Source organism: Semicossyphus pulcher, unplaced genomic scaffold, assembly GCF_022749685.1.
Source record: "Semicossyphus pulcher isolate SPU_LCO1_2020_fin unplaced genomic scaffold, fSemPul1.0.p SCAF_18, whole genome shotgun sequence".
In the NCBI taxonomy this organism is placed as follows: domain Eukaryota; kingdom Metazoa; phylum Chordata; class Actinopteri; order Labriformes; family Labridae; genus Semicossyphus; species Semicossyphus pulcher.
Genome location: NW_027211691.1, coordinates 15,011,250 through 15,020,574, shown reverse-complemented (window position 1 = coordinate 15,020,574; position 9,325 = coordinate 15,011,250). Strand labels below are relative to the sequence as shown.

General features: G+C 43.0%; 1 protein-coding gene across 2 annotated transcripts; it reads right to left on the bottom strand.

Moving 5' to 3' along the window:
* Positions 1-359: 359 nt before the first annotated feature.
* On the bottom strand, positions 360-9,212 carry armc1 (armadillo repeat containing 1). 2 transcript variants are annotated; one of them, XM_069667254.1, is made up of 7 exons: positions 9,028-9,212; positions 7,192-7,403; positions 6,540-6,631; positions 4,834-5,026; positions 4,199-4,315; positions 3,152-3,226; positions 360-2,561 (listed from the first exon to the last, which is right to left on the bottom strand). In XM_069667254.1, the coding sequence occupies exons 2-7, from the start codon at positions 7,351-7,353 to the stop codon at positions 2,370-2,372; spliced, it is 831 nt and encodes a 276-aa protein (XP_069523355.1). In that variant the 5' UTR covers positions 7,354-7,403; positions 9,028-9,212; the 3' UTR covers positions 360-2,369. The 2 variants fall into 2 exon arrangements, with proteins under 2 accessions (XP_069523355.1, XP_069523357.1); XM_069667256.1 differs by having other exon boundaries at positions 8,943-9,031.
* Between the last annotated feature and the right edge of the window lie 113 nt (positions 9,213-9,325).

The following is a 9,325-nucleotide window of genomic DNA, read 5'->3' as shown; positions in this document are numbered from 1 at the left end:
AAGGCCTCCCCTCCAGCTTGGCACAGCGTTTCATTGGAGGCTCAGCAGCAGCAGCAGCAGCATCAGCATCAGCATCAGCAGTGGCTCCGGGGGCTCCAGCTGGGGCTGGCTGCTGCCTCTGCCTGCCTACCAGCACCGGGGCTGGGGGAGGTGGTGGGCAGGCCACAGGATCGCCCTGAGGCACCTCACTTATGCACCAGTGAGAAGACTGAATTTCCCCCCTCTCTCTCTCGCTCTCGCTCTCTCTGCTTAGAATTGTTGCTGCTGTCCGATGAATTTGATTTGATTTGATAAAGTAAAGTCTTGCGAGCAGAGCATCAAGAGGTTACTCAGGATACAAAAATAAAAGCACCAGACAATTTAAGATTTTAAGTTTATCATCATTTGCATTAACAGTGTATGGGAATCTACAGTTTTAGGATCTGCGTTACATTATATTACATCTGATGGCAGACATGTGAAGTCTGTACACACAAAGTTACTTTGTTTTTGTTGACTTTACATGTGTGGTTAATCTAACAGCTGAGGGAAATTTACACTCTGATCAACACATGAGGACAGTTCTCAGAAACAATGTTCAAGTATTTCTTTGCAATATGAGCTGAGACACCAAATATTAAAAATGAAATCACATGACGCAACTTAGAGATTCCTTTTGTGCAAAAATGGACAAAAAAAAAAATATTAATACTGATGATGAACCGAACTTTTAAGTTAAACAATTCAATCAAACATGATTTTGAAGGCAGATGAAGATTAATAAATCACCACATGTAATGTAAAAAGATGTTATTGCTTTCAAGAGAATAGCCACCCTCATTCAGGTCATTCAGGTCGCTCCTCTATCAGTCTGACCCCAACCAACTGTGACGTCTCTGCACCATCCGGACAATAAAAGTCGCCTGGTCAGCAATGTATAGAATAATTATTGATGACACTCACACAAGTCAGAGGAGATAATTAAACCTGGTGCGAGTCAGGGGGAAGGAAGGGGGAAAAGAAAAAGGAGCATCAGCTGCTACGACCTCTTATTGTTAAAAATGCTAATCGGTATTACAAAAACGGAAAACAAAAGTTCCTTCATGTGTAAGGTAGGAGATTTTTTTTAGGGAATCAGGCACAATTTACAAAATGTACATAACCACATGTTCCTGTATGACACTACTGCTCATATGAAAGCACTAGTGAGTCCTCTGTATGAGTGTGTGAGCGTGCAGCAGCATGATGTTTGCTGTAAGGACACTGCCGGCTAAACTAAATAACTAAACCAAACGAGTGGGGCTCCAATACTGTAAAAATGTATGTAAGTCCGGGTAACAAAGCAGGCAGCTAACATGTTTGTACTCGCCATGCAGATTGAATATTTGCACTAAAACTACAGTAATGAAGAGAATGTGAGTTAGAGGGCTGAAAGCAGAGGTAGCCTAAAGTCTGTGCAAATAACACAAGGAGCTGTCGGGTCAGTTCGTCACAACTGCAGAACTCCAATAGGATTTTTTCCTCCCTTTAAGCATCTTTAAAAGGAGTCCTGGTTCGCGACAGAGACAACTAATAAAAGCTAAGCTAACAAGCTAATGAGTTCCTTTGTCTGAACGTAACAAACAGTCTAATGCATCTCTTGCTGGTGTCTAAATTCCTACTGAAGTGACGTCCCCGCGGCTGCTGCTGCAAAGGGCTGCCTGGAAGCACAAACGTTACGACATGCTCGGAGTTCCAGATTGAAGTTGATTGAATGATGAAAAATATATGTTAAAGTAAAATGTCAAAAAAAAAAAGGCACACAAATTAATTAGGATGTAGGCATCAGATTGGCACAAAGACTCATCGCATGCTAATAAAACCAGAAAAAAAAAGGAGGAAATTGGTTTCATTTGGAAATTAAAGAATGAAAATAAAATAAAGTAAAAGGGAGAATGATTTAGAAAAGACACCAGGATGAAAGCAACCATAAAAATATCATGCACAGAAAAATGAACTCCCAATTTCCAACGTTCTCGAAATCAGCCTCAGAACAATTAAATACGCCTGCCACATGTCTGCTATTTGGTTTCGCCTGATGCAAAGTCCTCTGGCTATGTCTCGTGAGATACATATGCAGCGAGTATATAGTTGTGCACGCACAGCCAGTAGTGGGATTTGTAGCTCAATATATACACAAGTTAAAGTTATTGCAGGTTCCACTTGACGGTCCAGCACTTGTTGCACACGTGCAGCCGGAGCTCCGTGTGCTCTGCAGAGGGGAGGCTAGACTAGTGTGGGGGGGCCGAGAGGCAGGGCTTAGTCCGGTTCAAGGCTGAGAGACGCTAAGGCTGTGGCTGGATGGTACCTTAGAGAACACCAGGGAGCGGGTAGAGGAACACAGGAAGTGGTCACCAGTAAAAGGAGCGCGTCAGGAAGTTGGCGGCCGTGCTGAGCCAGCCCATGCCGTCCGTGATGGAGCCGACGCGCGTCACGGCCTTGTCCTGCTCCTGGGACGGACTCTCCTCCTCGGGCAGGTAGTCCGGGATGTCTAAGTTCTCCTCTACCAGCTCCGCTGAGCCCTCCTGGAATGGCACAATCAGCTGCACGAAGACACAAGAGAAATATTTATTAATTCATAAAATAATTAAGACTCACATTAGTGTGTGTATTATTAAAAAAGGGTCAAATTTGTCCAAATAAAAAAAGAGCTGTTTGACTTCAGAGCCACATTATCATCATCTGGAGTCAGATGACATGAATGAGCCAGGTCTGACCCCTGCTGGCCACATTATATATGACAACCAATATCAAACAAATTACTTTCAATTATTTAATTCTCAATTATTATAACAATTATTTTCTTTGCATATTATTGGAAAACAAAAACTTCAGACTCTCACATTTTGCTTAAATTCGCCCTTCCCCCCGCTTAACAGTTTGTGTACGAGTTCCAACTGGGAATACACTGATGTGAATGGTGCAACTGGGATGGTAATGTGTTTGGCGAAAAGCAAGTAGCCTACAGGCTGAGGCAGAGATGTGACTAGCTAATCACGTCAGTGTGAATAAGTCTCAGCTGCAGGCAAGGGCGGCTACACTCCCTGCACAGAGATACACACAGCTTACAGCGAGCACACTGATCTATTAACTAAAGAGCCGTTTTAAGGTAAACAACACAGATCACCCTTACCTCTCCTCCATCCTCCGTCTTCACCACCTGCTGAGCGGTCATTACCTTGGTGGAGTTGATTGCGGTGCCCAACGCCTAAGAGGAAAACAACGTGTTTTATTGTATTGGTACATTTTCATCTATTTTAGGCAAACTGATAAAAGAAGACTTGTCAGTTTTCTCTCTCAAAAAGAAAAACTGTAGAATCCAACTTCTACAATAGTCAAAAACAATGATCACAGCCAGCGTAAAAATGTTTGAACATATAAAAAAAGCTGAAAGTAAAAGGTAAAATACATTTAGTATGTTCTATTTCTTGGATTGCAGGCTGTACAAAAAACAGCATTTTGTTTGATAAAAATATAAGACAGCGTCTGATAAAGTGGTTGCGTATTCCATTCATTGAAACTGGACAAATAAGCCATTTGTATAAAGTAGGGATGCACGATATTGGATTTTTTGCCGATATGCCGATATTTTACGACTCATTTAGCCGATACCGATATTTTTTTCCCCGCACACCTAATGGCAGAGATCATCAACTCTCTTCTGTATTGGAATTAGCGTACAGTATAACATTTGTTACAACGGTCGGGGTGACGGGTCATGAGATGGTTAATCAAGTTTGTAGTGTTGAAAGACTTTGCCTTGGCTCCTCCTCGAATCATTAAAGCTGAGCAGTCATTGCAAATAGCAGTTTTGCTGTCTATTTCGGACACTTTGAAAAACTTCCACACCACGGACATTTTGGACACTCTCTCATGCTGCAGGTAGACACACGTGACGTCATCACGCTGCGCCACGTAGGTCTTTTTCGCGCCGGGGACATTGCGCCGAGGTCGGGCATTTAATCAAGTATGCAGCAGCCCATTATTTTATCGGTTAATTATATCGGCGGATATCGGCATGTTGGCCGATATCCGATAGTTCATTTTTAAGCCAATATCGGCCGATACCGATAACGTGCTGATAATATCGTGCATCCCTAGTATAAAGCAAAATTACAGTTGTTTTCAGACACTGCATCCCAAGGTCCTGCATGACTCTTGCGTTTGGACGGACACTTACTTCAGCTTTAAGGTCGGAGCGGATCCTGACAACACATCTCTTCACAGCCATCTGGAAGGTGAAGCTGATGACCCCTCGAATCTTCAGCAGGGCCTCCTCACAAAGACTCCTTCGAGTCTGACAACAGAAGGGACATAGACTCAGATCATGATCAGGGGCTTAAAAGGAAGTTAGACAGTAAAAGATTGTAGATTTGGACAATGCAGAATCAGCTAGGTCAAATACTGGCGTAAAATATATTAAAAACATTCTAGTTGTACATATAAGTAGGTTTTTCAAAACAACAGGATAAATGACTGTGGTTTCCAGCTGCCTCACTGCCGTGTGTCTCTGCTGTGATGATAGCGCTGCAGCCCACCAGAGGCCGTCTGTCTGCTGTAATGTAATCTGGCTAGGTGAGAGCTTCCTGCAGAGCAGCATTCAGGTTCAATCTCAGCGTCCTGCTGTTCAATGGCTGACATTTACAACCTGACCCCCTCCACCCCCCCCCCTATCCTGTGCCAGATAGACACTGCTAAGTTGCCCTGACAACACTGTCATAATGACAGCAGCGAACACAAAGCCCCCCCAAACAGGAGATTTTTGTGCATCAACAGACGGTCGCTGTGTCCTGAATGCACTCCGAGGACACTTACGGGGTCGTCCAGCCCGTCGATGTGCAGCACCACAGTTTTGGCCCTCTTGTTGTTGGAGCCCAGGAAGAAGTGGGCTTTGCGCTGGCAGGAGGCCGCCGCTGCCTCGGCCTGTTCGGCTTCTTCTACACCAGCTGACTGAAGGATCTCATAGATCTCAGACGCCAGTAGTTTGGTCTCTCCGGGCGACGTGCTCCTTTGGTGAGAGAGGGTAAAAAATATTGGAAATGAGGGAGAGAATCGTGCCAGACTTACACAGTATAAATTCTCAAATGTTCTTAGATAGATAGACAAACCATGTGGGAGAGAGGAAGTGTGAATCGTGAATTTAAATACAATCTCCTGTTTTGTACGATCCTGTGGGTGTGATCTGAATCTGATCGTGTCACTCCTTTGAAGCTGTAGAATTCTCAAACACCATCAACCTTTGAGCCGTTTATCCAAATGATCATTGTACAAAAACGTAATGCAACAATGCTGCAATCCCTCACAACACTCATGCTTATTAAGCCGATTCTGCACTTGTTTTTAATGCCCCTTTAAGGAATGAATTCCAGAGCAGAGCATGGTATTTTAGTGGGCAGCAGGTTTCCCTAAAAAATCCATATAAGGTCAGTTGCAGATATTGTGAGGGATCCTGAGATTTACCTGCAGGCTACTACTGCTATACATGTCACCAAGTCATCACTCTTTCTATAGTAACCACATACGACATCAGCTGTCTGGCCCGGCTGCCCTCTGGGATCCTGGTGCTCCGGCTCCATGAAAGCATGTCAGCCTTTCAGCGAGCCAAACACTCTCCCTAACTGATTTATTTATCACGTCTGTGCGTTGAAAAGAGGCAGCATCTCCTCCAGATTCAGATCTTAACGTGACGAGGGGTTAAAAATGGTATTCACACCTGTTTGGTGCGACTGGGCCGCACGCTCCCCCTAAGCCGTGTGATCCCACTCTGCGCAGCTATGATCGACCTCTAGCCAAAGTCAGAGCAGGGGAAGAGCTGCTGCTGTTGCTGCGGGGCTCGTCTTCATGCCGCCGCTGACTAGCTTACGTGCAGGGCAAGCAGGAGATTTATCGCAGGAACAGAAGGGATAAAATCATACAAGCTACAGCCACTTGAACATAGGTCTATTCCTATCAGGGTGCTAATGATGAACAGCAGCGTAGCAAATCTGCCACGCACCCTCGGGTAAGAGCAGCTATCTGGAGCATAACACCTCCTTAAACCAGACCTGTCTACAACCCTAGATGGCTGACCACAATGTGTCCCTATTAGAAATATAGCTGTGTACAATGATTCTACAAAAACCAAATAATTATGCTGAAGCGACAACATGTGTGCTAATGAGACAAGCGTGCAAAATACCCTGCTAACTCCACAAAAAACCAGAGCAAATATGAGCTCACATCAGTAAAAACACGCTCATCAAGAAATTGCAGAGAGGTGGCAAGATGAATTAAAATCTCTGATGTGCAGAAACAGCAGTTTTAACCGTTTCCCACCCTATTCTTATTCAACTTTAATCACAGTCATCCCGACATGGCAAATAGAGGGCATCACCCCGCCTGGAAAATCTGCAGACTGGCACACATTGTCCGTGCAAAACAAAAGAAAACCTAGGTTAAGGTTTTACGTAAGGAAAGTGCACAGTGAGCATGTGTGTGCGTGTGTGTGAGAGAAAGAGAGATGTGTGATGACAGGGACTTGCTTCTGCATGACATTCTGCAAACTCAGCATCATGCCCAGCTCGCCCTTCATCTTCTCCCGGTTGGCTCGACATTCTGCCAGGTAGCGCACGGCCTGCAAGGACAAGAGCAACCGGTATCCATTTAAAGATTTTAGAGAGAGACAGAGAGAGAGAGAGAGCGCGCTTTTAAAAATGAATGAGCATGTGCTATGGTAAAATATTACATAAGCAATATAAATACACACGCTCTGACCCCGTGTCTACACTTCACGGGTTACCGTTAAGGAGCTACTGTTACATAACTGTTTACTTACAATACAAGTCATGCTCTGTCATAAAAGATAGTGCTGCTGGATGTCGGAAGAGGTTGCTTTAATGTCTTTATTGTGTTTACACTACAAAACAAACAGCAGATGCCACCATTGTCGAGTGTTTTTAAATATGTAGCTGCTTTAATGCCACCACATGTCACCTTTGACAGCGGACTGCGGCGCAGTGGTTGGAGGAATCCCCTTTAGTTATCTCTGCTGGACAGCAGGGGGGGGCAGAACATGACATGAGCACCAAACTGATTATTTAACCACCAATACATACTTATCTAACAGTTATTCTCTATGTTTCTCTTGTATGTGTGAACAAGTAAAGACGATGTAAATATACAAATGCTGCTTACCAATAGTGCAGAGTAGACGACCTGAGGGTTAGGGTGGTCCAAAAACAGGATGAGACCCGGCAGACAGCCTTGGTCTTCTACTATGGCTCTTCTGTTCAAGGGGTCTGCAGCAAGATCTCGCAGCTGGTTCACCACAGTCAGCGCATCCATCTCCGCACTCATGGTGCCTCCTGTCTTGACGCCTCGCACATCAAAACAACCTCGTCCCTTTACTAAAGACAGGAAAGATAAGATAAAACACAGAGCCTTTATTAGACAAATTAGGGTTGTAGATTTGTAGTGAATTAAAGCTGCTGTGAGGAATATTCGGTTTGTTTCAATTTTGGTGCCCCCTGTGGACAAAGCAGTTCCTCTTATCTCTTTGCTGATTTTGTCCTGTACATGCTGAAGGGGTGGTTTTTAACATTTCATTGTGCTTTCTTTAACACTCATATGTATCACTCACTTTAATTTTTTTGCCTGGAAAATGTAAACAAAGGCAGCGTGCAGTTAATCGCTTCGTCCGACACCTACCCCCCGCCAGCGGTTTCAGGCATAAAATAATAACTATAGAGAAATAATCAATCTTGTCGCTGATGGTCTGGTTTGCTCTTGTAGGTCATATAGAGTCATCAGAATAAATTTCAGTCTGTTTCATAACCCGTGAAAAACTCCTCACAGGAGCTTTAAGCTGCAGAGTTTGTCAATTAATTTTTTTAATAAAAATGTCTATCACAATTTCCAAGGTCTAAAGTGAAGTTTGTATTTTTTTTCTTCTACCTGTAAAAAGGCCAAAGATATTCATATTGTAATAATAAAACAGAGTCAACTAGCAAACCTTCCCATATGAGAAACTAGAGCCATGATGGTTTGACCTAGGGCTGGGCAATATGACAATATATATTCATGTTCATGTGTTTTCTATATAGTCTCTATCGTGATGTCACAAAACCAGCGGCTGAACTGCTTTACGGCTATTTTTACATCATTTTACAACGCTTTACGTTCTAATCCTTGCACGTGGGAGTGAACCTGGAGCGAACCATAGAGGGAAGCACGGTTTATTAACATTAACATTAACATGCAGAAAAGGCGAAAATTTATTAATTGGTCAAGTATTTAATTGACCAAGAAAGGATGAAAGGATTGAAAGGATTATCCAAAAAAGGCTTCACCATGTGGTTATTTCAGACTAATTGTATTTGTTAAATTACCTAAAAACATGATATATTGTGATATATATCGTTATCGAGATAGGATTTTGGTCATATCGCCCAGCCCTAGTTTGACCTATCAAATTGATTGTCAAATTTGTTGACAGATCAACTCTGTGAATACTTTAATTAACAAATAGTTGCAGCTTTCAGAAATGCTATTTGTGCGTATAGTAACACGTCAACTCTTTTTTAGGTTGTTTAACTTTGTGCAGAATAACGTGTCAGTGAAATGCACTGACTATGAAACTTTTACAACTACCCCGTTGACTTAAACCACGTTGTGCTCATTTGTTGCAATTTCTGGAGATATATTTAAGAAATAACATCTGAGATGTGGTGCTACACAACACAGCTGATTAGTGAAAGTTAACATACTGATAAGTATTGACAAGACTGTAGCATTCATGTGAAAGAGCAATTAGCTTAGCATGTTTTGAATGTCAAATTAAAAAGTCATGCAGTTTTAGCCCATGCTGTACTGCTAACACAATCCCGTAATTGTCATGAGCCAAAATACAGATACTCAAAGACACTTTCTACGACCCCCAACCTCACCTCAAATCACGCCCTGTGGTACAGAGGCGAATCAGCAGCTAAGCTAAGCTAAGCTAGCTAACGTTACCTCACCATTATAGCATACCTTTAAGTCAGTTCTCAGTAAAATCATAAGACGACCCCAGCTGACTTCAGTTACAACAGATACAAAAAAGACGACGTAAAAAGAAACAGCTGAGTTCCGATGCCTTTAAAAACAAATGTAACAAAAAGATTTCACTATCGCTAGGCTAGGCCTGTGCCTCTTTCTTTACTATGCTTCCTTAGCTAGCAGCTGTGCACAGTGTTTGGGTTTAGTGGCACATCAATGGGTGCAGCTGTTTTGTTATTCAGTACATCCCAGTTTTCCATAAGGATGGTAGCGGTTAAAGCCGGACACAGCC

What these genes read in the sequence shown, in the direction of transcription:
- armc1 (XM_069667254.1), bottom strand. Translation starts at nt 7,353, where the DNA reads ATGAGTGCGGAGATGGATGCGCTGACTGTGGTGAACCAGCTGCGAGAT. An exon ending in TTGCAGAATGTCATGCAGAA is followed by an intron (nt 5,027 to 6,539) that starts GCAAGTCCCTGT and finishes CTCTCACCAAAG; the next exon opens with GAGCACGTCGCCCGGAGAGA. An exon ending in AGACGGAGGATGGAGGAGAG is followed by an intron (nt 2,562 to 3,151) that starts GTAAGGGTGATC and finishes GTCTTCGTGCAG; the next exon opens with CTGATTGTGCCATTCCAGGA.